The sequence below is a fragment of the Leptonychotes weddellii genome, chromosome 1 (assembly GCF_054177405.1).
Source record: "Leptonychotes weddellii isolate Sample4059 chromosome 1, ASM5417740v2, whole genome shotgun sequence".
In the NCBI taxonomy this organism is placed as follows: domain Eukaryota; kingdom Metazoa; phylum Chordata; class Mammalia; order Carnivora; family Phocidae; genus Leptonychotes; species Leptonychotes weddellii.
This window is the reverse complement of record NC_138369.1, coordinates 71,348,231-71,375,678: the sequence shown is the minus strand read 5'-3', so window position 1 is coordinate 71,375,678 and position 27,448 is coordinate 71,348,231. Positions and strand designations below refer to the sequence as shown.

Below are 27,448 nucleotides of genomic sequence, written 5' to 3'. Positions count from 1 at the left end.
GTGTGCTATCTCTCTTGACCTGGCAGCATATTCACAGATGGGGCTTACTTATGCACCAAAAGATGGAATGATACCAGATAATAAAATCAGAGTCTGTGGCTATGAGACAAGGCATCATTTTTTGCACGTTTTGTCCATCTTTAAGTGCCAAGGGCCCTGCATGGGGCAAAGAGCACAACAGGTCATCAGTAGGGTTATTTTTATAGTGCTTAAGGATGTTGCAAAGCTGAAAGAGATAGCTATACTTTAGCCCTTTCAATAAAGAATGGGAGCAGTCTGTATAAAAAACGGGTGGAGATTTAAGTTGGCAAAAGTTTACTTCAAGTTATAGTGACTTTTAGGTCCCTTCCCTACTACGTAGGTCCATGTGATGTTGATATCGAAGGTCAAAACCAATGTACGGGTCCACCATGATAACACAGGCCACACTGGTACAAACCAGAAGTCAATACCAGCATCAATCACCCCTTGATGCACCTGCTTGCCGCCTTCTTCAGGCGATTGCTCTTAAATGCTATTTCTCAGAGTCTGCTGCCTTTTCTTTATCATAGAGCTCTCATTTAAAGTAAGCAAGCCTCTGAAACAAATAATGCAATATGTGTTAAGAAAAAAAAAAGAAGAAGAAGAAGAAGAAGAAGAAGGTAGCGGGAGGGGAAGAATGAAGGGGGGGAAATCGGAGGGGTAGACGAACCATGAGAGACGATGGACTCTGAAAAACAAACTGAGGGTTCTAGAGGGGAAGGGGGTGGGGGGATGGGTTAGCCTGGTGGTGGGTATTGAGGAGGGCACATTCTGCATGGAGCACTGGGTGTTATGCACAAACAATGAATCATGGAACACTTCATCTAAAACTAATGATGTAATGTATGGGGATTAACGTAAGAATTAAAAAAAATAATAAAAAAAAAATAAAGTAAGCAAGAGGAACAAATGCTGACAAGATGAGCAAGGATGGAGTGGTATGAAAATCTCATCCACTAACATAGACAGTCAATTACATTCTTAGGATTGTTAGTCCCTCAAACTTCTTCATTAATTAGCTCTCGGTTATTCAATTTCCCACACCTTTAGCTCAATTTGCTGTGACATCATACTGTGTTCAGAGTGCCTCATCAGCAATGAAAAAAGACTTGGTATCTTTAGAATATGAGTTGGCAGCTGGTTTAGTTAAATATCCTTCCACCCACGCTGTACTACATTGATTAATTTTTAAAGAAATGGCTAAATGAAGATATTAATTACTTGTATGTGATGCATATGCTCGCATGAACATCATTATATTTTAATTTACTTCTTAACAAGTAAGCCAATATGATTTTTAAATTATTTCCCAACTGGCTTACATACTAATAAAGAAAAAAAATCTATTAATTTGTGCCATATCAAATTCACCCTTTTTTTCTTTTACTTTCTAATTATATAGTTCTCAAAGAAATCAAACTAGAAAAAAAAATGGATTTAACCTTCCTGCTTTTTAGTCCACATACATAGCTGTTTAGTGTGGGAGTGAAATGAAATACTTATTTTTGGAGGTCTTAACAATATGAAAACAGAACATGTACACAGTTAGCTCTCTATTATTTGTCTTTATTTGAATCATGCTTATGTAAAACTGAAATACAACAAGGCAAATTGATTATCCTGAAAATAATTAAGTGCTATCTGAATCGTCAGAGAATTTAATTATATTTCGCCTCATTTTGGTAGTATATGTTATGACCAATTTTTTGGAAATTCTATAAACCACATAGAGTAGATATGATGATTCTCTATTGCCCTGCTTATTTACTCATTACACATGATACCAGCACCATGTGTTACAAGGGATTATGTATGTACATACAAGCACATGAGACAGCAAGGTTTTGAGGCAGTAAATTCTTATAAATTAATTTGTTATGGTTTTTAGAATACTTTTCCTGGTTCGAACTGTGTGTCTGTGTGTGTGTGTGTGTGTGTGTGTGTGTGTGTATTTATGGACAATTGTGCATGTTGATGATAAACAGAATTAATGAGAAAGATTACACAAAGAAATTTGGATAATAATAAGTATGCTTTCTTTTTTCTTATATTTTAAATTTTATTATATGTTAATCACCATACATTACATCATTAGTTTTTGATGTAGTGTTCCATGATTCATTGTTTGCGTATAACACCCAGTGTTCCATGCAGTATGTGCCCTCTTTAATACCCATCACCAGGGCGCCTGGGTGGCTCAGTCGGTTAAGCGACTGCCTTCCGCTCAGGTCATGATCCTGGAGTCCCGGGATCGAGTCCCGCATCGGGCTCCCTGCTCAGCGGGGAGTCTGCTTCTCCCTCTGACCCTCCTCCCTCTCATGCTCTCTGTCTCTCATTCTCTCTCTCGCAAATAAATAAATAAAATCTTAAAAAAAAAAAATACCCATCACCAGGCCAACCCATCCCCCCACCCCCTCCCCTCTAGAACCTTCAGTTTGTTTCTCAGAGTCCATAGTCTTTCATGGTAGTATGCTTTCATGTATTTTCCAACATATGTCAAGAAACATTATACTTATGCTTTCCAGATTTCTCAAAATAGAAACCATACTGTTGCCTTTCAGGTAGATTGTGGACTGCCTGGAGGAGACCACATTCTTCCTGTAACTTTTGAAGGAGTCACTGATTTAATTGCCAAAGATACACAGCCTTTAGAGGAAGTGAGACAGGCACAGGGGGAGAAGCAGCTGTAGCCAACGTTTGCCAAGCTCCACTTTGCTGCTGTGATTCTCTTAGAAGGGACACCAGCTCTGGAAGGAAGGCTCTTTTCTTCCTCATGAGAATCTTATTTTATTCTATGCTTCCCTCATTCTTAGAGAACTTGCATAACCATCTCTGCTCTCCCATTTAAGCGGATGTTTATAAGCATCGTGTTCCCTTGGTTCTCGAACACAGATACCACATTCTGATCAGTGGAGAGAAAACAGAGTGTTCCCTGTTGTGCCTAGACAGAATCAAAGACAGTTCATTACCTTACATTCAATTCTGTGACTCCTATGTCACTTCTGTGACATTCTTTTACCTGGGTGGTGCTGATGCCGTGTCTGACCCAAGGGCTATGATCAGAAATGCATTTCACTGCACCGACCTATTGTTATTCCCTCTAAAATATATTGGGAAGTGTGGTAATCTTGAAGATAATGGAAAGAAAATGGGATCAAGTGTCAATAGATGCCCTGTCCTCTGTTGCTTACTCTCTCCATGGCTTTAAACAAGGTTCTTAAATCTCCTGAGTCATAAAATAATACACCTGAGAGAGTTGGTATTGTTACACAAACTCATGAATGTGAGAAAGTTTTTGTAAATCACAATACACCAGGATTATGTCTATTTTTATGCATATGACAAAAGTAGGTTTCTTAGAAATGAGCTTTCCAAAAATAATACTAACCATGGAATAAACCTACAGTTTTGCACAACAATAAGACCATTATCCTGGAAATCTTAGAATATGATATATATGTAGTTTTTTCTCCCTGAAAATAAGCCTAATGTATTCATGTATTTCAAAAATAGATTTGTATCCATAGATTTAAAAATAATCACTTTTATATTCTTTAACTATTATCACTATTTGTGTATAAAAGTCTTATAATTATTTCTTTTTAAAACCTGAAATTAGCATATCTTCTGTTCACCCAATTAACTCAAATGAGTAACAAATTATTTTTTAAAAGCTTTCTAAACTGATATTCTGTAATGACTCATCCAAGAAAATGTCTTTTCTATTCAGAAGTCTGCACCTCTTTTATTTTTTAGTCAAACACATAATTTACTACACAGCTTTAAAAATGTTTGCTGCATCAATCAACCAAAGGCCAGTCATTTTATTCATTCCTCCATTCATGGGAGTGCCCCAGGAATGTGGATGGTGGCAGGGGATTTTCTGTGAAATTTCTAGAACGGGTGATCAGTTAGTAAATATGCAAGGAATTTGTCCCTCCAATCTTTTTCTTTTCCTTTTTTTTTCAAATCTTTATTTAAATTCTAGTTAGTTAACATATTGTGTAATGTTGGTTTCAGGAGGAGAATTTAGTGATTCTGTCCCTCCAATCTTATAATGAACTTGCAGACTTACGGAATTGGATTCTGTCCCTCCAATCTTATAATGAATTTGCCTGTGTTATGGAAACCACAGATCACCGGAAGGGTTTGGTAAACAACTCTGGATTTCTCACTCATAAGATGAAAACCTAAATGCCTAGGGGCGCCTGGATGGCTCAGTTGTTAAGCGTCTGCCTTCGGCTTAGGTCATGATCCCAGGGTCCTGGGATCGAGTCCTGTGTCAGGCTCCCTGCTCTGCGGGAGGCCTACTTCTCCCTCTCCCACTCCCCGCTGCTTGTGTTCCTGCTCTCGCTGTCTCTGTCTCAGTCAAATAAATGAATAAAATCTTAAAAAAAAAAAAAAGAAAGAAAACCGAAATGCCTAATCTGAGTTTTCTTTTGGAAAGCAGGAAGTTGAAATCCCTGCTTTATTTCAACAGCTGGTGGCCTGACCCATTAAAGTGGCTTCCTGATAAGGAAATACATGAACCCAGAAAGTTAAGAGAAAGAATGGGAAGTTCACATGCTACCGTAACAGCCTGATGGCATTCCACTGTGTTCTGTTCCTTCTTGGTGGCCATGATGCTTTGCAACTTGGCTGTGATAACACTTTTACTTTGCAGCAAAAATCACCTTGGGATTGTTTTCATCTTTTGTGAATGGTTTAGCCACTGCTTCTTCGTTTCAGATTCTCAATATTAGCAATAGAACTATTTCAATATTTTTTATTTTTTTGACAAAAATGTGACTTTTAATAATGCCATTTTAAAAAGTTGGATCATTCACAGTAGACTAGAAAAGTTTATTGTTTTCTTTTTAAGTCATCTAGAACTTGCTTCCAGACTTGGGAGGAGACTGGCCTCTGTGAAGGTACCAAAAGCCAAAGTGCTGAATTGGAAATTAGGAGACTTGGATTTGGGTCTTGCTCTTTGACTAACTAGCTGAGGAGTTTAATCCTATGCTTCAGTTTCATCATTTGTGTGACCCTGGACAAGTCACTTCAGTTCCTTTGCGCCTCAATTCCCTCATCTGTAAAAGAGCATAATAAAACTGTCTACCTCTTAGCATTGTTGTAAGGAGTCCATGAGATTATGATTATACAGGGCCCAGAAGAGTACCGGGCTCATGCTAATTGCATGTGTGTTATCTATAATAATGTAATAGTAATCTGTCTTGTCATAGTTCCTATGTTGTATTCATTTTTCTAGTGCTGCAGAGCCAATTGCCACAAACTTGGCAACTTAAAACAACTATTATCTCAGTTTCTATAGGTCGGATAGGTCTGGCCTAGCTGGATGCTCTGCTCAGAGCCTCATAAGGCTGAAATCCAGGTGCCAACTAACGTGTGTTTCTTTCTGGAGCCTAAGATCCACTTGCAAACTCATGTGGCTGTTGGAAGAATGCATTTCCTCAGGATGGAAGTCCCCATTTCGTGATAGATGTCAGCAAGGGGCCACTCTCAGCAACTGGAGACTGCCCGCCCTTCCCTGCCACGTGATCCTTTCCACATTGTGGCCGTTGCTTTCTTCCGGGCAAGGAAGAATATGTCTCACTGGCTTCCAATCCCTTACCATCAGCTGAAGAAAACTTGCTTGGACAGGGCTTACCTGATCAAGTCAGGCCACCTAGGTGACTCTTCCATTAGCCATATCCTACAACATGATCATGGCATGATATCTTATCATGCTCACAGGTTCCACCCTCACTTAAGGGGAGGAGATCTTATGAGAGTGAATTCTGTGTACCACAAGTGTGAACATGAAGTGAAAAGTAAAAATGACATGCCAAGTGCACATTACTGTATGTCCTATCACTGCCATCATCATCGTGATCATGAAACCAAATTTTTATCCTCACACAACCCTATTCTGCTAATTTTCAAAGGTTTAAATTAACTGTAAAGAGTATTCCAATTCATTCAATAACCGTGTAACTCAGAGCTTTGCATTTGCTTCATAACTCCCTCAATTCCTATTCTCTTTGACTGGCATATTTACTTCCCACATTCACTTCCAAAACCAAAGTTCCATGGAGAAGTATGTTCTATTGAATTCACCAGTCCATAAAATACTCATCCATTATCCCCCTTACATGTATGAAGCAATCCCGAAATTCCCTATGGCCTGGTTGTGCTCAACTCTAAAACAAACTAAGGAAAAGGTAATCTTTTCCAGTGCTTTAATAATATTTAACCCAGGGACTAGTATAACAGACTCCGAGATGTTTATTCATAGATAGCAGGAGTGAGCCTAAGATGATCTTTGTGGTTCTGGCTGTCATTTGACCAGTGCTCAGGAGGGCCTCATATTTTGTAAAAAGCTCAATAAATAATAAAATATAAAATAAAAATATAACAAAAGAATGATGTAGGGAAATGATTACATCATCCGTGAAAATGGAATGAGGAAACTTAACCTAGAAATCCAAACAAGAATCTTCTGGTATTTTGTTAATATAAGTGCCTTTAGGGCAGAGATGAGTTCTGTGCCCACAGAGATTAACAAAACTTAGCTCATGAAATAAAGTAGAATTTTATTAAAAAAAGAATACAGAGTAGAAATTATATCTGTGCTCAAAATCATCTTTGCCACTGTTGACATTATGATCGTGGATGTGTTACTTTTCCTCATTAAGACTTAGTTTTTGCCTCTTTAACATGGAGGTAATGCTGTCTACTTAAGACCATGTTCTGAGGATTAAGTGAAATAACCTATGCTAAGTTCTTAGGACAATGCCTAGTACGCAGTGAGCATTTAGTAACTGATGACTATTGTTGTTATTGCTATTTTTACTCGTTTTAATTATGCTAACGTGTGTCCCAATGTCTGGAATGTATTAAGTGCTCAGAGAATATTATTTTCTTTACCCTTCTTCAATACCTGTTTGTTGAATTGAGCTGGATCTGTCAAGAAGAGTATTTCAGGTATTATCAGTCTGAAATACATTAAGAGGTTACCGTTTGTCTGATTTTTTTTAATTTTATGCAATTTTCTTCCTCCCCCTTCCTCCCTGCCTGCATGCCTGCTTACCTCCATCCTTCCTTTTTTCCTTGTCTTTCCTCCTTTTCTTCTCTCTGTTTCTTCCTTCTCTTTCTCTTATCTTTTTTTCTCAAGCAGATATTATTTTAAATTTCCGAACAACCTATGTTAGCAAGTCTGGCCAAGTTATCTTTGAAGCAAGATCAATTTGCATCCACTACGTCACAACCTGGTTCATCATTGATTTAATCGCTGCCCTGCCTTTTGATCTCCTGTATGCTTTCAACGTCACAGTGGTGAGTAAAGAGGACTCTTCCACATGACCTTGAAGGTTATTTTTAACCCTGTGTTTATTTTCCACATGTTCAGGTTTTAAGTGTTTGTGACAATTTATGCATCCAGGACTTTGTGCCCTCCTGAATAAAGACACCAAAGTGGCCAATGGTATGGAGGCCACAGATTGTCCACTTGAGGAAGTTAGTTCCTTTTGAAATTTGCATTACCTGTTTGAGTTATTTAAATACCTAGACCGGGATATACCAAAAGCCTGAGTTTATCATCAATATTGACTCAGAACAAATCCTTTGGTTAGGAAACCATCTGCGGGAATACAAGCATTACTTTGTGTTACTTAAGTAGATATTTGCCTCCGAAGTTCAGCTGAGAGTTTAAGATTTCTTCCAGTTTTATGACTTTTACTCTCTACCCCTTGAGTATTTCATTATTCACTGGCAAAACAAACAAAAGACCAATCAAGACACAGAAAAATACTGAAATTAAAATAAAAGAATTCAACCACTTCTTAGAAGTTCTTGTAAAAATGTTGGGTGGGGCAGAAACCTAAATGACACAGTGACCATGAGCTTGAGAGCTCTATTGGATTTTTAAATTTTCTCTAGGATTGTAACTTCTCCACTTTCTTCATGGAAAACCTTTATAAAACCTTATGCCTCCTCATGCAAAGCAAATATGTCCACTTGTGGTAGTAGCTATTTTTACTATTAAACAATTGTTCTTAAAAGCATTAAGTGCTCCCTTATACATAGAGAGACTTTTAGGGAGGTATAATAGCATTTTGGGGTCAGTAATGCAATTTGCTGCTAGAGGAACCAATTATAGGCAAAAATTGATTAAACATTAGTTGAAATTAAACATATTTCTTACTCAGTCAACAACCCCTTGAGATTCTCTATCAAGAATTTAAAAGCACAGTTTTCAATATTAAAGTGATCAGTGTTTTTCAAATACAGTCCTTATTGACTTCAGAATGAAGATTGAACTGTAATTCTGCCTATTTAGTACAGATTTGTGCATTTGTTAATTACCTATGTAATAGTATTTTTCTTTTCTTTTTCTTTCTATTTTTTTTAAGATGGAAAGTTGAGAGTGTCAACATCTTTAAGAGGTTTATAAGTCAACTGAAAGGAAACCTCTGGGGAAAAATTTAGTATATAATCTCAATCAGTGCCACATTGAATTGTTATCCAAGCTTCTTAAAGTGCTTTTTAAAATTGAATTTGACTAGATAAGTGTACTATAATGAAAGCATAATGACTTAAAACAAGGCTTTTGCAAGACTGCAACAAAAAAAATTTCAAAAGAAATATATAATTCACAAAATGCTAAGAAAAATTTTCCACATTCTCCTGGAGAATTGTTAAATAAATGGTGTTCAATAGACTGTGCTCTAAATTAACTTACTGCTTTGCTACTAAATACTAATAATATTTTTTTATGTTCCATTTCTCTTTGGGCACTGAACAAATAGAATTATTTAAAATATCTGTTATATAATTATTTATAAAATATATACAATTTTAAGATACATAACATGTGTATATATCATTAACATCCTCATTGTCTAAAATTAACACAAAGGATTTTTGAAAAAGTTTAATTCTCATATTTTGATGAATTTTAAATACTTGCACACTTTTACTGCATTCTTGCTCCCTTTCCCCGTTCTGTCTTGTGAAATCTGTCATGAACATTTTATAAAGAATGCAAGTTATAGATCAACATCTGTGTTAGAAAGAAAGAAAAAGAGGAAGGAATAAAGGAATCTCTCTTCTCAGTGATAATTTTTCTGCTTCTCACAGGAGTGAGCATATGATCATTAACAAATTGGCGCATAAATTTTCTATGCCCGCAAATAAATTAGTCAAGATGAAATATTCTATTTGAACAGAAAATCTTGTTTAATGTATTATATTTACTCCCCAGGAAAACATAGGTTATGAGGAAAAGTTTTTATACTGCACAGACTTACAAAAAAAAGGGTGGGTGGAAGAAACAGATAAATAAGCAAACACAGATGTTGGCTTTCCAGATTTAAAATACATCCAGTCAGGGGCGCCTGGGTGGCTCAGTCATTAAGCATCTGCCTTCGGCTCAGGTCATGAACCCAGGGTCCTGGTATCGAGCCCCACATTGGGCTTCCTGCTCCGCGGGAAGCCTGCTTCTCCCTCTCTCGCTCCCCCTGCTTGTGTTCCCTCTCTCACTATGTCCCTCTCTGTCAAATAAATAAATAAAATCTTTTTTAAAAATAAGTAAATAAATAAAATACATCCAGTTAGTGCATCTCTGTAGATGACATTCAAAAATGCATTACAACCATCAAAAACGTATTGGATGCTCTAATTTTGACGTTGCCCATAATTGCTGATAATAAATGTCTTATACACAGTTCACACATTTCTTTAATAAAATTTACTATGTGTAAGTCACTATGAAAGGCACTCTGAGAGACAAAGTTGTGAATGAGACAGAAAATATGATAGAGTGAAAAAGGCAAAAGTATAAATCCCACTCTTATCACTTACCATCTGAGTGACTTCCTTGGGGAAGTTAACATCAAAATTGGCAAAATGAGCATGAAAATTGCTACAGGGTTTTTCAGCAGCCTAAAAAGGCAACATTTCTATAAAATACCTTGCTAAGTGTCAAACACCCAGAAAGACCTCAGTACATGTTAATCAACTTCTCTCTCTTTCTCTCTTTCTCCCCCCTAGTGGATAGCCAGGGAGTGATCATGTCCAGCTGGTAATAGGGGAAACTGCCATTTGATAAGGGGTTCTGATGAGTACATCACTGTCTTGCACCTACCTATAAGCTGCTTCTAATTTTTATCAGTGAAAAATTCAGAACAGCATCCCAAGAGTAGAAAGACTACTTTCCCTTTTTCAGATTATATATTTCCATCTAAATCAAATATGCTTCTTTTTTCTTTCATTCATTAAGAGCCCAAACTCACATTTTATAGCAAGAAGCTGTTGACTCAGATGGGAATAAGTATAATTTATTTCAAAAGTGTCAGCAAAATCACTAAGGCTGCCTCATCCTGGACACCAAATTTTGTGTCCCTTATCTTTCCAAATGACTATTGTTCTTATGTAAGGACAGCCCCCCATTCTTCCCTCAAACTTCTGCTTTCTGGTGAGAGAAAATGGAGAGATTGCCCATATCAATATTCTATGTTCAATGGTGTCTTAGTCTGCTCAGGCTGCTATAACAAAATATCATTGACTGGGTGGCTTAAACAATAGAAATTTATTTTTCAGTTCTGAAGGCTGGAAAGTCTAAGATCAAGGTTCCAGCCAATTTGGTTCTTAATGAGGGCTCTCTTCCTGGCTTGTAGATAGCTGTCTTCTTGCTGTGTTCTCACATGGTAAGGGGAGAGAGAGACATTGGATTAAGGAGAGAGGGGGCCAGGGAGAGAGGAAGAAAAGATGGGGAGAGAGAGCATTCTCTGGGCTCTTCTTATAAGGGTACTAATCCCATCTTGAGGACCCCACCCTCAGGACCTCATTTAAACCAAATCACTTCCCAAAGGCTCCATCACCAGTTACCATCACACTGAGGGATAGGGCTTCAACACGTGAGATTTGGAGGAACAAAATTCAGTCCACAGCAGATGGCTTTCTCCATCTGGGATTTCTGTTTGAGGTTTCATTTCAATTACGAAACTGTCATCTATCTATCGGATTCTTCTATGTATAAAATAAACTCCACCCCTGGTAATTCCTCTAAGCTACAAAGTAGATATTGCAAAGTACTGGCATGTAATCGTCTGGTTTACAATGAGCTGGAAAATGACAGATGAGCACTTGGTTGTGAAGGAGAAGAAATAAAACTTGACACAGAAGAATGAGAAAAAGAAATAAAAGCACAGCTAGCTGGCAAGTGCTTCAAATGACCTTACGATTTTATTATATTTCAGTACAGAATAATTCACAAGATTATAACTGAAAGCACTCTTATTGAATTTCTATTATTATATTGACTGTAGAGTGTTTTGTATCTCAATTTATTACCCATTCATTCATTTAACATATATTTATTGAGCACTTACTATGTGTCAGGCACTACTCTAGGTATGATTTTCTTAGACATAAGGGGAGATCAATAGTGGAGGAAGGAACTAGAAGTCAACAGCTGACTCCAGGACTAATTATAAAGGCAAATTTCCAGAAGATGCTGACCTTGTTTATGATTCTGTCTGTTGAGATGTAGTCATACAAACCACTTTCTTCCCCTTTATTTATGGTTCCTTCCATAAACACACACCCCAAATTAAAAAAAGGTCAAGTAATTTGTCAAACTCTGTTTGCATATGAGCTAATACTTTATTTGCCTTTTCTATTTTAGAAAGCTCATTGAGGCTCTTTGAGGTGTGAAAGAATATGCATTAGTACACCACATATGTTGTTAACAATGACATCAACCATTCTGGTGGTCACCAACGGTGCACATTTTTCAGATGGGTCCTGAAGTCAGGAAAATAATCCCTTAGCTATAAGTGTATTGTTTTAGTGCATACGAAGACAGGACCTAGGAGAGTTTTCAAAAATTTTGTTCCATTTTAATTTTGGTTCCCTAAGCATGTCTGTTTGAGATGTATAAGCTTCAGACATGTGTTTTCTCTATCGATGATGTTAGAGAGAAGAAAGCACAGCACGTGAGACAGGAGGTGCTACTGGTATTTGTGAGTAGATCTTACACAAGTTTGATAGATCTAATCACTGTTTGTTTCAAAAACTGTTACCTTTGTTACCACTCCACACAGTTTTACTTCAGTGGGTACAAATTATTATTATAAAGCCACTCTTACATGGAGGAAGGGATGTGGAATTGAAAGAAAACGTATGTAAGAGGTGGAGACACCCTGATGTTCAATCCTGAAATCCTAATGTGCTTCAGTTGTGTATCAGAATATACAAAATTATATTCAATCAAATCAGTAGAGGAAAAAAGATAAATCTTAAGGAAAATAAGTATTAATTCGAAATTAAATTGTCTTATCATCTTTTATTCTATCACCTCTTGATATAATATGTTGAGAAGGGGCACTGGTATGGTCATAAAAATGACCAGAGCGTTGGACTCATGATTACATTTAATTTCAAGAACTTTCCAGAATGGCTGTAAGTTAAAGTAACTGTCGTAGCATGGAATGAGCCGTGTGCCAAGTTGTGCTGCTCTGTCTCCTCCCACAGGTGTCTCTTGTGCATCTCCTGAAGACCGTCCGGCTGCTGCGTCTTTTGCGTCTCCTGCAGAAGTTGGACCGTTATTCCCAGCATAGCACAATCGTCCTGACTCTGCTCATGTCCATGTTTGCGCTCCTTGCACACTGGATGGCGTGTATCTGGTATGTCATTGGAAAAATGGAGAGGGAAGACAACAGCCTTCTGAAGTGGGAAGTTGGTAAGGGCTTACATTTGTCACATTTTCCATTTTTAAGTGAAAAGGAAGATTGTCTAGAATTTGGAGGAGGTGAAAGATGAGTCCATAAATATGTCCTCTGACTGTCGATTTGTCTAATGTTTTTTAGGGGCTGAGTTGGGGGGTCTGTGATACAAGTGATTTCTTTTGAGAAAGTTTTCCGGAAAATCCTTATATATTTTTTAAAGAGTAATGGGTTAAGATTTCAATGGGCTCTTTAAAGTGACCGGCCAGGCTGTAGGAGTGTTTAGATAAGTAATGTGTGATCTTATCTGACATATCCAATGCAGGGCTAGTACCAATGAATCACTGGGTAACTGGCCTATGGCCAATCATTGCAGTGAGAGAGAGAGTGAGTGTATTATAATGACACACTTTCCACATTTAGTATACTTTGAGAATTTGTGATGATAGAGGGAACTGGATATTCACAAATATAATTTGTAGAATTTTGTGTCCCTGTAATACATGGGAATTTAAGGGAGATTTTTCCAAGTGTTACATAATTCTGCATAAATGAATCTGAAATGTTCTGCACAGGAACACATTTTTAAACTTATGTTAACCACAAGAACTTTACAGAAAATGAAATTCTGAAGGCTATAACCCTCTATCCAAAAATTCCTGCCTTCTTCTCCCAGTCATTGCCTTTAGAGAATTGTCATAGTACCCCACGTAGAATTTTTTTTTCTCTTATTCTGGCATTTCATCAAAAGAATCTGTTTCTTGTTTGGATAGAAAATTCTTCACTTCTTTTCTCCAAAAATCAATCTTGAACTTTTGGAAGCTCAGACCTTTGCACAGGGATGAAGCCACAAGAGATTCTCAAGAGAGAAACATGCTCTAACTTTTCATACCAACACTTAATGGCAGAATGCATTTGGAACATCCCTGGCTTGGCTCTCATAATGCCACCCTCTTACCAGAGGGCATATACAAAGCCTTCAAAGTATGTCTTTGGAGAGTGAGCTGAAGACCCTAAGAAAATAGATTCCAGGGAATGAATCGCCTGTCTACATTCTTAAAAATCTCCTACACATCTCAATTTTGACCCTAAGCTACACCAAAGCAATAAATGTGTTCTGATAATTTTCATCTCAGACTGGTTTTATCTTCCTTATCAAAGTACTTCTTCTGTGTCTTGCCATGGATCTCAGTTCTCAGAAATGAAGTCAAGGGATGGGCGCCTGGGTGGCTCAGTTGGTTAAGTGACTGCCTTCGGCTCAGGTCATGATCCCGGAGTCCCTGGATCGAGTCCCGCATGGGGCTTCCTGCTCGGCAGGGAGTCTGCTTCTCCCTCTGACCCTCCCTCTCTCATGTGCTCTCTCTCATTCTCTCTCTCTCAAATAAATAAAATCTTAAAAAAAAAAGAAATGAAGTCAAGGGAGAAAAATAAAACTGCAGCATGAAAGCAGGAATATTCTACATAAAGAGAATATGGGATGAGATGAGATGTGAGAGTGAGAGAGGGAAGATAGGGAGAGAAAAGACAGTGAGAGAGGACAGAGAAGAGTTGATCAAAAGGAGGACCAAAGTCTAGATTGTACTTGGATTAAAATATTTCCTGTTCCTTAGTATTGTTTCCCTTTCTATTTTCTTGTCCTGAAGGCTCCCTCATCACACTCTGGTGTAGTCCTAATGGTGTTCAGTGAATTATAGCATTAGATCTCTGCCCTTTGTTTTGAATCCATATTAAAATTCTGACTTGTGGTCAGCCACCTGATTCCTTTCTGGGCCTGACCTAATTTCCTTCAGGCCCCAGACCTATACACTCATATTAATTTGTAAGTCTTGTCTAGTCTGAGAGTCTCCAGATGGGGAAATTCAGCTTATTCACGCTCTCAAATTTAGTTAGATGAGGAAAGCTTTTTGTTTCACTTCCAACACACCAGTTATGCTGCAGATGTACAAACTAGCTCTTGTTTTTCTTCCCACAAACACACAGAGGTATTGATTTTCCAAAAAAAAAAGAAGCCAACCATCTAAACTGCTTCAGTATTGCCCATACCACTCCTACTCTTAAACCTGATGCTATGGTTCAATGTAATGAACAGGAACTTGTGAGGTGAAAGTCAACCCACCAAGAAAGCACTGGCATAATACAATAATGGGAAGAAAACACTGGGTTGGGGCAACTGAACTCTCCTCATCATGGCTCCACCACTAACCAATTGTGAGATTTGCAGTAATTTTGTTCACCTCTAAAGGCCTCGGTTTCCTCATCTAGAATGTGAGAAAACTCACCATATAACTCAAAAGTCTATTTTAGTTGCCATGATTTATGACTTTAATGGAAGAACAAACCCAGTATTTTGTGCTTATTTTTTTTTATCATAGTTCAGGGTCCACATAAACTGTCAATAGCAACAACCCAATGTCAACAAGTTTGAGGGAAAGGGGTGTGTCAGGGAGTACATCTTGTGATCACCGCATGTTAAAGAATTGGTATGTTTTACCCAGTTATGATAAGAATAATTCAACCTTTATCTTTAGAGAATTAGATTTCCTGTCCAAACACCTCTCAGAATATGATCAGGAAGGTAATATGCTAATAATGTCTGTCAATATTGGGTTTATAGGCTTGGCTACAAGGACTTTCCCTTCCCTTAAAATTACTTGCATTATTGTTCATTTAAAATGTCCTCCAGGGGCTCCTGGGTGGCTCAGTCATTAAGCATCTGCCTTCGGCTCAGGTCATGATCCCGGGGTCCTGGGATCGAGCCCCGCATCAGGCTTCCTGCTCCGTGGGAGGCCTGCTTCTCCCTCTCCCACTCCCGCTGCTTGTGTTCCCTCTCTCGCTGTGCTTCTCTCTGTCAAATAAATAAAATCTTAAAATAAAATAAAATAAAATATTCTCCAGCTGAGATTTGGACATAAATTAAATAATTATGACCTCTTCTACCTAATTTTTTAATGAAGCAGCTGAGAATCTAGGCTAATTTAGTTTTTACTATGGAATTTGTACACTAGTATTGTTTTACCTTTTTTGGTCCAACTACCATGAATTAAAAAATTCTTTACACAAATAAAGTTTGATTAGAGAACATGTTCTTTATGTTGTGACTAACATTAGATGTATAAAACAGATTCGTATTCCTAAGGGATAAAATGGAATTTTCTTTCTAATCACTGTTAATTGTCTTGAAATGATTTTTCCCCCTTTTTGTCCTTGTCAGGTCTACTACTTACAGCTAGAGAGAGTGCCAATATTTTGCATCAGATCAAATAAAAGTTAATCTTTAAAAAAGATTGTAATATTGTCTCTCTATAAGATATCTATTTCTGGAAGGAAGAATTAATACTCGTGGACTAATTATACCAGAGGCTGGTTATGAACGGATTTGCCTGGTGTTATTTTTACTTCATATCCTTATGCACTTTTATACTATATTTTAAGAAATTTAAGGTTTGGTTTATCGTTTCATGGAATTTTAGACTTGGGAGGACCTTAGTCTAACTTTTTTGATTTTATGCTGAGAAATAGAGCTCTAGGCTATACACGCTCTGTGATGTAGGAGTTATTATCTGTTGTACCCACTGCTGTATCCTCACTGTGGTGTATAGTTCCTGGTATATGGCAAACGTGTGAAAAAAAAATGTTGAATGAGTCCGTCTTCAAGGTCATTCAATTACTAAACGACAGTCATGGGACAAGAACCTAAATTCCTTAACTCCTTGTGTAGGACTCCTTCTAATAATTTTGAATATTATGAAACTAGAGGAAATGGCTGTTTAGCAAATATTTTCAAGCAGGAAGATTGAGAGAAGAACACATAGGGTGATCACTTAAGATTTGGTTACTCATTCAAAAAATATTTTTTGAGTGCCCACTGCATGCTTGCTTGATCCTGTGTAAGGCACTCGAGTTATCAAAACTAATATCATACTTAATGTCATGGAACTTAAAGTCCAGTAGTAGAACAGAGACAAATAGCTCAATGGATGTATCACAGTGTGATAATTCTATAACTGGAACATGCATAGAGGGGAGGTAGCTGGATCTAGCTAGAATATCAGCAAAGGCTTTTCCAAGATGAGCTGGTTTTAAGGGATGAATAGGTCTGGTCTCTACAGATGCCGAGGAAGGGGAATGAGTGAGAGCAGGAACATGGCTACATGAAGCAGGTCACTAAGAACCAGCATAAAGGGTGAATGGGGTAGGAAGGTGATGAAGCTAAAGAGGCAGGTAGTCAGGAATGGGATCTTTAAAGACCATTCATGCTAAGCTTTAGAGTTTGGACTTCATCCTAAGGCTACAGCGAAGCATAAAGGATCAAGCAGTGATCCTTTGAATATAGAACACCAGGGAATAGGGGGAGATGTTTTGCTCTGCTTCATTTGCAATATCTATAAAATGGCAATAATAATAGTGCCTGCCTCATTAGGGTTGCCAGTATTAAATTAGGAAATCTATGTGAAGCATTTAATACTGTGCCTGGCACCTAGTAAATTCTCAATAGATAGTAGCCATTATAGCCATCATTACCATTTTATTATGACAGTTACTTCTAATAAGGAAAGTACCATGAACTGTGACTAGTGATACGTATGATTTTATATGGGAAGAGTATTAAGAACTGCTTTAAAAAATATTTCCCTTTAAGTTTAGTTGTAGTGCTGGGCAACAAATTTTATGCTTTTGCCTATCTTCAAGTTAAAAAAGCCCATGCTTTATATTTGAGTCAGTCTCTGAAAAATTAGTAAATTTCACATAGCCTGACAATTGCACACATACAGATTTCCCCTTCCAGGATAATATAGGCGACAAGTCCAACATCTATCCTATAAGCCTGTTGGGATATAGAAAATTTTTATGGAACTTAGACAGTGCTTTAAGGGCAAGATTTAACACTACATTAAAGAGGCATAATACAACTGGGTCTAAGTGTGCTTTTTATTTTATTTTTTTAATTTTTTAAAGATTTACTTATTTGAGAGAGAGAGAAAGAGAATATGGGAGGGAGGGGCATGGGGAGCAGGCAAGAGAGAATCTCAGGCCGACTCCCCACTGAGTGCAGAGCCCCACACAGGGCTCCATCTCAGTACCCTGAGATCCTGACCTGAGCTGAAATCAAGAGTCAGACGCTGAACCAATTGAGCCATCCAGGCACCCCTAACTGTGCTTTTTAAATTAAAGTTTTTATTCTGGCTGCAGACATGTGTCAGAATGATCTCTTTGGGGGGGTCTTCACTTGTTTTCTATAAGAAGTCTTCAATAAATATCCAGCTAGTAATGTGTGAGAAGACATGTATATTTCTGTACATCCCAATTAATGTAGGGATATATTATTTTAATGATCACTTATGAAGTTCAATTAATGACTTATAAAGTTCAATTAATGACATTGAATTAGTCCTTAAGGAGCTCCTTAGGATACTGAATAGAATGTAATGGTTCTGATTTAAGTGAGAAAGATTTGGATTTGAATCTTGCTTCAGGGATTTATTAGGCATGTGATTTTGGCCAAGATGACTTCAGTGTGTGACTTTTTATACAAAGATCTTTAGTTTTCTTGTCTGTAAAGTGACCCTCGGTGGTTTTGAGTATTGGAGGTACTCAAGTTGACATACCTAACATAGTCTGGTATATAGTACGTTCTTGCAGCTGATAACCACCACCATTACAACACCTCCTCCATTCTTTATAATAATTAGGGCTATTCTCCAACTGCAGCTCCTTGCTCAAACTTACATCAGTGAGCTATGTAGAGTTGAAATAGCAGTACTATTCAAGTCTAGTGAAGAGGTGATATTTCTGTAACAGTCAAGATTCTTGGTTGCAAACAAAAACAGAAAAGGAATCCATCAACAGGACAGGCAGACTCAGAAATAGAGAACAATACTACTGAAAGAACATGAGCCAAGGCAGCTCCAAATATCCCAATGCAGAAAGCACGGTTGCTGACATTTTGCAAACATGACCTCGACATGGTTCTGTCTTTGTAGATGCTATGAGAGAGTCCTAAGCACCTGTTTGTCTCTGAGTCACAGTCCCTGAAGGGAGAATCCAATTGGCCAAGTTTAGTCACATGCTCAGACACTGACTTATGGGGTCCCACCTTCCACTTCCCACCTTCTACTTCCACTTTCCACTTCCATGGTGGGAAGTGGGGCCCTGTATCTCTCCCTGCTTCACATAAGATTTTAGACTGCCCCCCACAAAAAAAGATGAATGTCTTCTACAATAACATCTTTACCCTTACATTTAAAAACAAACAGTACAACTTACAAAAACATTTATTAAAATGCTTCTCTGAATCATACCCTTCTCGGACATCATCATGTCAAATGGAATTAGCTGAAAAATGGAGATGTGGTAATTATCAATGCTTCTTGCTTACTGCAGTACAGTCCGTGCTCCTTATGTGAACATCACAGCGGCCTTCTACTTACCAAACTGTGCTCCTTCCGCTAGACTGCATCTTGGTCAGTAGCTCCCAGTTGTAGCCAAAATGCTTCCTTATATTCTTTCTCAAAGCTATCTCTATTTCTAAAGCTATGACATGCTGAACTTTAAAATAGATAATCTGCTACAGAGGTTAGAGATGAGAGTATACCGTAATAGAGAGAAGCTTTTTTATCTTTTAATCCTTTGGCTGGAGTAAGCTTATCCATTGTAGATGCCTAAAAGTGTATCTGTACCAGTGACCAAAAAAAAAAAAAAAAAAAAGGAAAAAAACAAACCCAAAAATCTAGAATGGGAAGAAAAGGATTAAGTGAGATATAATTTTCAAATTTTCATTGACCATTTTAATCCTAAATCTGATCCTCATTGGATAAAATATCATAAAAGCTGATTGATTCGAAGGGCTCTCTAGTTATTAACTGCTTAGCATTTACAAGCCTCATGCAATGGGGAAAAAAATGACCAGTCTTATAATATCGTGAGCTGGTTATTTCAATAACTATACCATTTTTTCCTTAAGAAGGTAAAATTGACTAGTACTCTACATTTTTAGGTTTTATATAAAGGATTATAAAAAAATTTTTTTAGATAACCTTTATCTATAGATTCTCATTTTTGGGAATATCTGAAATAAAGAAAGGGGAGGAAAAGCCTAAAACGGAGGTTTCCAGCCATTAAAATGTACCCTAGTGAGGGACACCTGGGCTTTTTTTTTTTTTTTAAACACAAGATCTTAAACTTTAATGTGTACTGAAATCACCTGAGGATTGTATTAAAATACAGATTCTAATTCAGTGAGTCTGAGGTGGAGCCTGAGACCCAGTACATTTAACACGTTCCCAGGTGAAGTCCGAGCTGCTGGTCCCCCCACCATACTTTGAGTAGCAGGGTTTTAAAAAGTCTTGGAGATTTCTGTGACTTTAATATTCCCGGTTTATAAACAGTCCTAAAACCAGCAACAACTCAGTCCTTCCTATCCTTTTCCATATTCCTATCCCTTTTCAATCCTCATCACATCTGTGAATTTATTTGGACACAGTAATGGACTGGGGAGGTCCATTGAGAAAGAATTAACCTCAATGCTGAGGCAATACAACACGGTGGTTTAAATATCATCAGAAACAATTTATATTATTTGTAGTTCTGAGAAACTAAAATTGAATACCATCAGTTTTAAAAGAGTTGCCAATGTTTTCTATTCTATTTTGATAAAGGTTTCTAGAAAATAGAAACGTTTTCATGTTTTCAGAGCAAGATTTTACTCTTTTGCCATAAAGAGCAAATGGTTTATTCTTTTCTTTCTTTCTTTCTTTCTTTCTTTCTTTCTTTCTTTCTTTCTTTCTTTCTTTTTTTCTTTCTTTCTTCCTTTCTTTCTTTCTTTCATATAGTTGACGCACAATGTCACATTAGTTTCAGGTGGCAAATGGTTGATTCTTAAAATTCAGATTTCCATTGTACTTTCTGAATATAATGATAAACTTTGTAAAAATTGAGGAAATAAAGTATATATGAATGTCCAGTTCTGAGGTTGAATTATCTCTGTAGTCTGACCTTGGATGTTTCAAAATTATTTGCGCATTTATAAATCAAGCAGCACAAAATTAGCTTTTAATTGCATAATGTTCTCAATCCTTTGATAGGGAAATTCTGGGTTTCAGGCAGCAGACTGGGAGTTAATATGATTTCACATTGCCAGGGTTGCTCAATAAAAGGGCATACTTCATACTTAACAATTAGAAAATACTGAAGCTGAAATATACTCAGGATATCTTCGTACCAGAGTTTCCAAATACGTTCAAGCTTCAGACGATACACTCCAGGCAATAAATGGTTCTATTGTCATATAAGTTTGAGAAATGAAGCCACTCCATCCCATTCTGAAGGACTGACAAGGTAAATTAGCACAGTGTGAGATCAGAGAAATCCCAAAGAAACTGATTAAACTTTATTTAACCCAAATGTTGCATATATTTATTTTACCTCATAACCTTTCCTTTTTGTATATGCATTATTAATATTCTGTTAACATCCTATGAATTTGTAGTTAAAAACTCACACCTAAGCAAAAGTTACTAGACTTAGTATCATAGTAGGAGGAATAATTATGATTTAAAAATATAGGATACCACATATATCTTTCACAGTAAATCTATAAGAACAGGGAGAGAGATTATCCTCATCTATAAGACGGAAATAATAACAAATACCTACTTTAGAGACTAGTTGTGCTGCAGGATCATTGAGTGTGATGGTCAAGAAAGAATTCTTGAGGCCTTTTATGGTGTAACCTAGTAAGTTTATTTAAGCAGCACAGGGACAGGACTCATGTGCAGAAAGAGCTGCACGTTTGCTGTATGAAGCTGGTGGTTATATGCTTAGTGCTCAGGGAAGAGGGGATGTGTAGGGAGTATTAAATCATGAGTGTTTCTCTGAATTTCTACTTTCACTGAGATCTCTCTGGTGCTTATCATTCAGCTCTATATTAACTATCGGTGAGGGTCATGAGACCCTTTAAGAATGTAGCAACCAGAACTTACTTGATCCTTATAGAAACTGCAGGCTATAGGTCAGCCTTCTGGGCTAAAGGTGAGCATTTTTTCTGCTTCTATACCTCATCAGATGGGTGAGCTTAAGTAAGCTAATATATATAGAAACAGTTTGCAAACTGAAAATTGCTGTAGAATTATGACACAATCATTGTTGTGTTAGTAACATACACACAAACACACATACATGCATATATGCATATGTTTATATGTATAAGTGTATCTCTCTTTCCAGAGAGACATTATGTACATACTCTATACCACAAACTCCTGTCTTTATGTTCTTCCCATGATACTGATCTTGGTGTGCCTATATAAAGAACCCATGCATAATACATGTATTTGGGCGAATGCAGGAATGAATGAGTGGACCACAAATAAAGGCTCTGTCCCATATCAATGGGTCACCCCACTCAGATTCAAAGAGGAAGAGGTTCTGAAATCAGTTTTCCTTCAGTGTTTTGAAGCAAGTCACACAGGGTTTGTCTTTCCTTATATTATCTCATCATTTATACAATTAAAGAACAAAATTCTCATTGCTCATTTGGCTAAACTGTATTGCCATGAAGTATAGATCATACAATAATAGGAAGCCAGAGGGAGAGAGAGAACAAGAGAGAGACAAACTAAGAAACACACTCTTTATAGAGAACAAACTGAGGGTTACTAGAGGAGAGGTTAGTGGGGGGATAGGTGAAATAAGTGAAGGGTATTAAAGAATACACTTATGATGAGCCCTGCGTAATGTATAGAATTGTCAAATCATTATATTGCACACCTGAAACTACTATAACACTGTATGTTAACTCTACTGGAATTAAACTTAAAAACTGAATTAAAAATAAATAAATAGCCAAATGTCAGGATTCTATTTCTATTGAATAGCATATTTCTTTAGGATATTTTGACTATCCAAATATTTAATTTCTTCAGTATTCAAATCACATTTGAACAGGAACTGTTTTGTTTCTATGGAAGGAGAAAAATCATTTTCCCTCTACTCTTCCAGATTCTTGGTAGAGACACCCCTGTAATAAAAAGACAGATTAACAGGAGAAAACAGAAGTATAATAACGTGTATATCTCTTGTATACATGGGAGAAACCCAGGAAAATTGAGTAACTTGCAAAAATAGTCCATACCTTCATCTTAAATACTACCCTCAGCTAAAGACAAAGGATATTGGGAGTGGGGAGCCAGATATGGGAGTTATCAAGAAAGCACAGTAAACAAGGGTATAGTTGGGTTAAAGGACAAAAATTCAACTGAATAAATTTGAACATCAAATTAACTTTTTCAGTGATTCAGGGAAGCATCCCATCTAGCAAGTAGAAAGCAGCCCCGAGGAGGTGTACTAAGCAGAAGATTTTTACAGGCAGAAATGGTGCAGGACAAGGAAGTTATTAGCACAAGAACAAAAAAAGATTGTTGCAGGCAAGGTCATCTTCCCTTAGCAGGAAGGACAGAGTCTTACTCAACATGCAAATGACCTCACCAGTGATGATGGAGAAATTCCCGACTGATTGGTTTAAAATTCCACTCCTGGGAGAGGCTGAAACTGCAGTTAGTTTAGGTATTAGGTTTTGGTGGGGCTTAACAATAGTGACTCAATTTTGGGCCTGTAGTTTCTTTTTAACAATTGATATGAGTATCAATATCATATTAATAGCAATATCCAACTTCAAAACCATATCGTTAAAACAAGTTATTCAAAACAAGTTCTAATCACAAACGACTTTGTTCAAAACAAGGTTTCAAAACATGGATTTGAAATCAACAATTTAGTACACAGGTGGCAATTGGTGATTGATGCAACTTCCAGCCCCTCTCCCCTCCCTGAAGGTCTGGGGTGGGACTGAAAGTTCCAACATTCTGACCACATGGTTGGTTCTCCAGCAATCAGCCCCCATCTTTAGGTTCTGTGCTAAAAGTCACCTCATAAAAAAAGGTGTTTTAGGAGCTGTGTGCCAGAAACAAGATGAAGACCAAATACATATTTCTTATTATAAATTACAATATCACATATACTATTAAAATACATAGATTTTTAAAGGCCATATTCTTCACTTAGGGTCTTGGGATTTGTGTGATGTGGCAGTGAATAAGTCAGTTCTTAGTACGTTTTTGATTTCTTACTGTGTAGAATATGATAAGAAATGTTTCACCCTTACAGGATACCAGAGATGGCTCATCATTTCAACTCTTTCATTCCCTATCCTGATCCTTTTTTGTGTGTGTGTTTTCTGAATTAGTAAATGGTTCAAACATGCTTCCATTTTCTAACTGGAGATAAATTTGGGTTGGTACTGCTGATAGCTCTCATTAGATCCAAAACTCTCCAATGAGCTGTTTCCTAGTCTCATTTGTGCCTCACATCCCTGGAGGAATATGCTTAGTTCTCAAATATCTTGAGCCCTGCCCTGGTCCTCGACTTTGGAAGGGAGAGTCTCCTTTGAGTATTTTCTGCAAGAAGCCTTTGTTTTGAGGTGATGCTTTGCTGACCATTCATTGACTTCCTATGTTTCTCCCAAAGGATCCTATGATTTACTTACTAGAAATTTTGCCTACCTCTGACCTCTTCCTTTCTACCTTATAGGATTTTCCTGAGTTATGTGGTTGTCAAGCTCAGGGACAGTAATATGTTTCTGGCTCCCAGAGTGCCAAATGCTCTTGTTCTTAAATAAGTTCAAAGTTGAAGACACTAGTTTTAGGGTGGTCCAAAGGTAATGTGAGCATCTAAGAAGAGAAAGAGTGGTCAGGGGGAGTTTAATATAGCTGATTGAGGCTTGGATCTAACTTCCTCTTTCTTTCTTTTCTTTTCTCTCTTTCTCTCTTTCTTTCTTTCTTCCTTTCTTTCTTTCTTTCTTTCTTTCTTTCTTTCTTTCCTTCTTTCTTTCTTTCTTTCTTTCCTTCTTGCTTTCTTTCTTTCTTTCTCTTTCGCATGCATATTTTAAAGCCTAAATAATTTCTCAGTATTATTTATTGAATAATCTATTTACTCACACTAATTAAATATGGCATTTTAATCATACTCAATTATTATGCATACTTATGGCTATTACTAGATTTCATTTTTCTTTCATTGACAATCTAATTTTATACCAGTATTGCAGAGTTTAATTACTGTACTGTTTAAATTTTGGTACAGCAAGTAGAATGAGGCCATTCTGACTCATTTACTCATTTAAATCAATATTAGAAAAAATCCCCTCTCCAAAAAATCCAAATGGCATTTTAATTGGAGTTATTTTCAAGAATTAATTTAGGAAAATTAATGCTTTTAAAACAAATATTTTTGTCATCTAAGGTATGGTACTTAATCTCTAATTATTTAAAAGTTTTTATATAATTAAGAGAAAGTGTGTAGTTTTCTTCATACAAGTTACACATATTTCTTATTGAGTTTATTTCTAAATATTTTACATTTTTGTTCTTATGTGGGTGGGATCCATTTTCCATTAATTTTGTTCCAGTTATTATTGGTATAAGAAAATCTAGTGACTTGAGGGCGCCTGGGTGGCTCAGTTGGTTAAGTGACTGTCTTCGGCTCGGGTCATGATCCTGGAGTCCCGGGATCGAGTCCTGCATCGGGCTCCCTGCTCGGCAGGGAGTCTGCTTCTCCCTCTGACCCTCCTCCCTCTCATGCTCTCTGTCTCTCATTCTCTCTGTCTCAAATAAATAAATAAAATCTTTAAAAAAAAAAAAGAAAATCTAGTGACTTGAAAATAATATTGTATATATATTTCAAATAATATGTACCTAAGTTTTGATTAAGTTAAAATTAAGTTTTAATTAACTAATAAGTTTAATTACATTAATGTTTAGGAAAACAGTCTTATAATCTAAAATACTAATAAATTTCTCCTTGACTTATCTAATGTCTATACTCTTTTTCACAAGGGCTTGAGAAAATTATCTGTTTTATTATTTACTCTAACTTCACTAGATGTTACTGAGATGTTTTATAGATCACTAACAGACATTATTATTGATACTTGATACTCCACAGAGTTACACCAAACTTTAAACTAGGGCCCTCAAAAAATATATTTTGTAACAGAACATGGTATAATAGAACAACTCTTAACTTGGAAGTTTGGATCCTCTATTCTAACTGCAGCCCTGCTGCTAATTAGCTATATGACCTATGAAATTTTATCAAACCACATCTGTCCCAGTTATCTCTGTGGAAATGAGATACGAAACTGATTCTTACTGAGTCTCAATTCTTGAGTCATAAGCCCTTTTGGAAAATGAATGGAAGCTGTAGTTCTCTGATGATAAATCCATACCTGTATATAAATACTTTGCATAAAATTATAGTTTGTGTATTCCATGATGCTTTTTCATGAGCTAGTAAACAAAACAAACAAAAATGTCCTAGAGCTAGATGATCTCTAAGATTGTTTTCAACTTGAAGAAGATTTAGTTACAATTCCTTTAAGAAAACTGCCTTGCCCCTGAAACTTGGGTGTGTTGAGGAAATAATACCTTAGCCTGTTGACATATCTTTCACCATGAGGGAGACTCAGTCAGAGCTGCCCTAACTCATTAGTAGAACATTTTTTCAACTTTCTGTTCTTTCCAGGTTTTGTACCATTGGAGTGTAATTGTATTCTGTGCAATAATATACAAGCAGTGAAAATCCCCTCCTTTAATCCACTTCTTCCTAAAGTTCTTAGCCATTGGAGGAATTTAGCCACAGCCATGCCCTGTCAATTTTATGATGCAAACAAACTCAATACACAATTTCACTTTACATGCAACTTTAAAGAAATGCGATGATTTCTTAAACTGAAAGAAAGCAATACTGCTCTCTAGATTGGATATAGAAATAACTTGTGATTGAAATGTTCAAATTTTCATTTCTGATTTAATCTCTAAATGATAGTCAGACGCAAAGCTAATTTCCTAATATCTTACAACTCCAGTCATTTGGACAGCATTGTGATTAGCCCTGCTGGGGAGTCCCTCTGCGTTGCAGCCTTTAACTCCAGCATTTTTTTTCAACCCCTGTACTCAACAACCTTAGGCAATTGAGTTGGCTCCAGTTGAATTACTATTTTATTCCAGCGAACCTTGGTTCATAGATCACAGGATGTTAGTGTAAGGAGGAGCCCTAGAGAGAAATATTCTAAACCTCTAATTTTACTTTACATGATACTTGTTTTCTTAATTTCTTTGACTGACTTATTTCTCTTATCATAATACCCTCCAGTTCCATCCACGTTGTTGCAAATGGCAAAATTTTGTGGGTTTTTTTGATGGCTGCATAATATTCCATTATATATATATATAAACCTCTAATTTTACTTACTTGCCTGCTTCTCATGATGCGCTAGGAAGAATAGTAGACTGGGAGTTGTGAAATTTAGAGTCCAATCCAGGTTCCAGGCTTGATATTTGTTCTGGGTAAAATGAGGTGGTCAGAATAGATGATCTCCAAAATCTTCAGAACATCAACTTATTTTTTATGTGAAGAAGACAGAAACAAAAGACTTTCAATGGATATTTTCTACTCTAAGGCCTTTCTGAAGCTGGAAATACATATTTCTACTTCCAAAAATATGTGAACTGGTTTTATGGCTGCGGTCAAAGAGGTTGCTGCGTGTGTTCTCCTCTAGGATTTTGATGGACTCCTGTCTCACATTTAGGTCTTTCATCCATTTTGAATCTGTTTTTGTGTGTGGTGTAAGGAAATGGTCCAGTTTCATTCTGCACGTGGCTGTCCAATTT

At 36.9% G+C, this 27,448-nt stretch overlaps 1 protein-coding gene across 1 annotated transcript in view; it reads left to right on the top strand.

Annotated features, from left to right (window-relative positions):
• KCNH8 (potassium voltage-gated channel subfamily H member 8) overlaps positions 1-27,448 on the top strand; it is a 364,781-nt gene that overhangs the window by 242,623 nt on the left and 94,710 nt on the right. The window contains exons 6-7 of the mRNA XM_006729977.3: positions 7,178-7,335; positions 12,535-12,742. Coding sequence (XP_006730040.1) covers positions 7,178-7,335; positions 12,535-12,742 — 366 coding nt within the window. The remainder of the gene's footprint in view (positions 1-7,177; positions 7,336-12,534; positions 12,743-27,448) is intronic.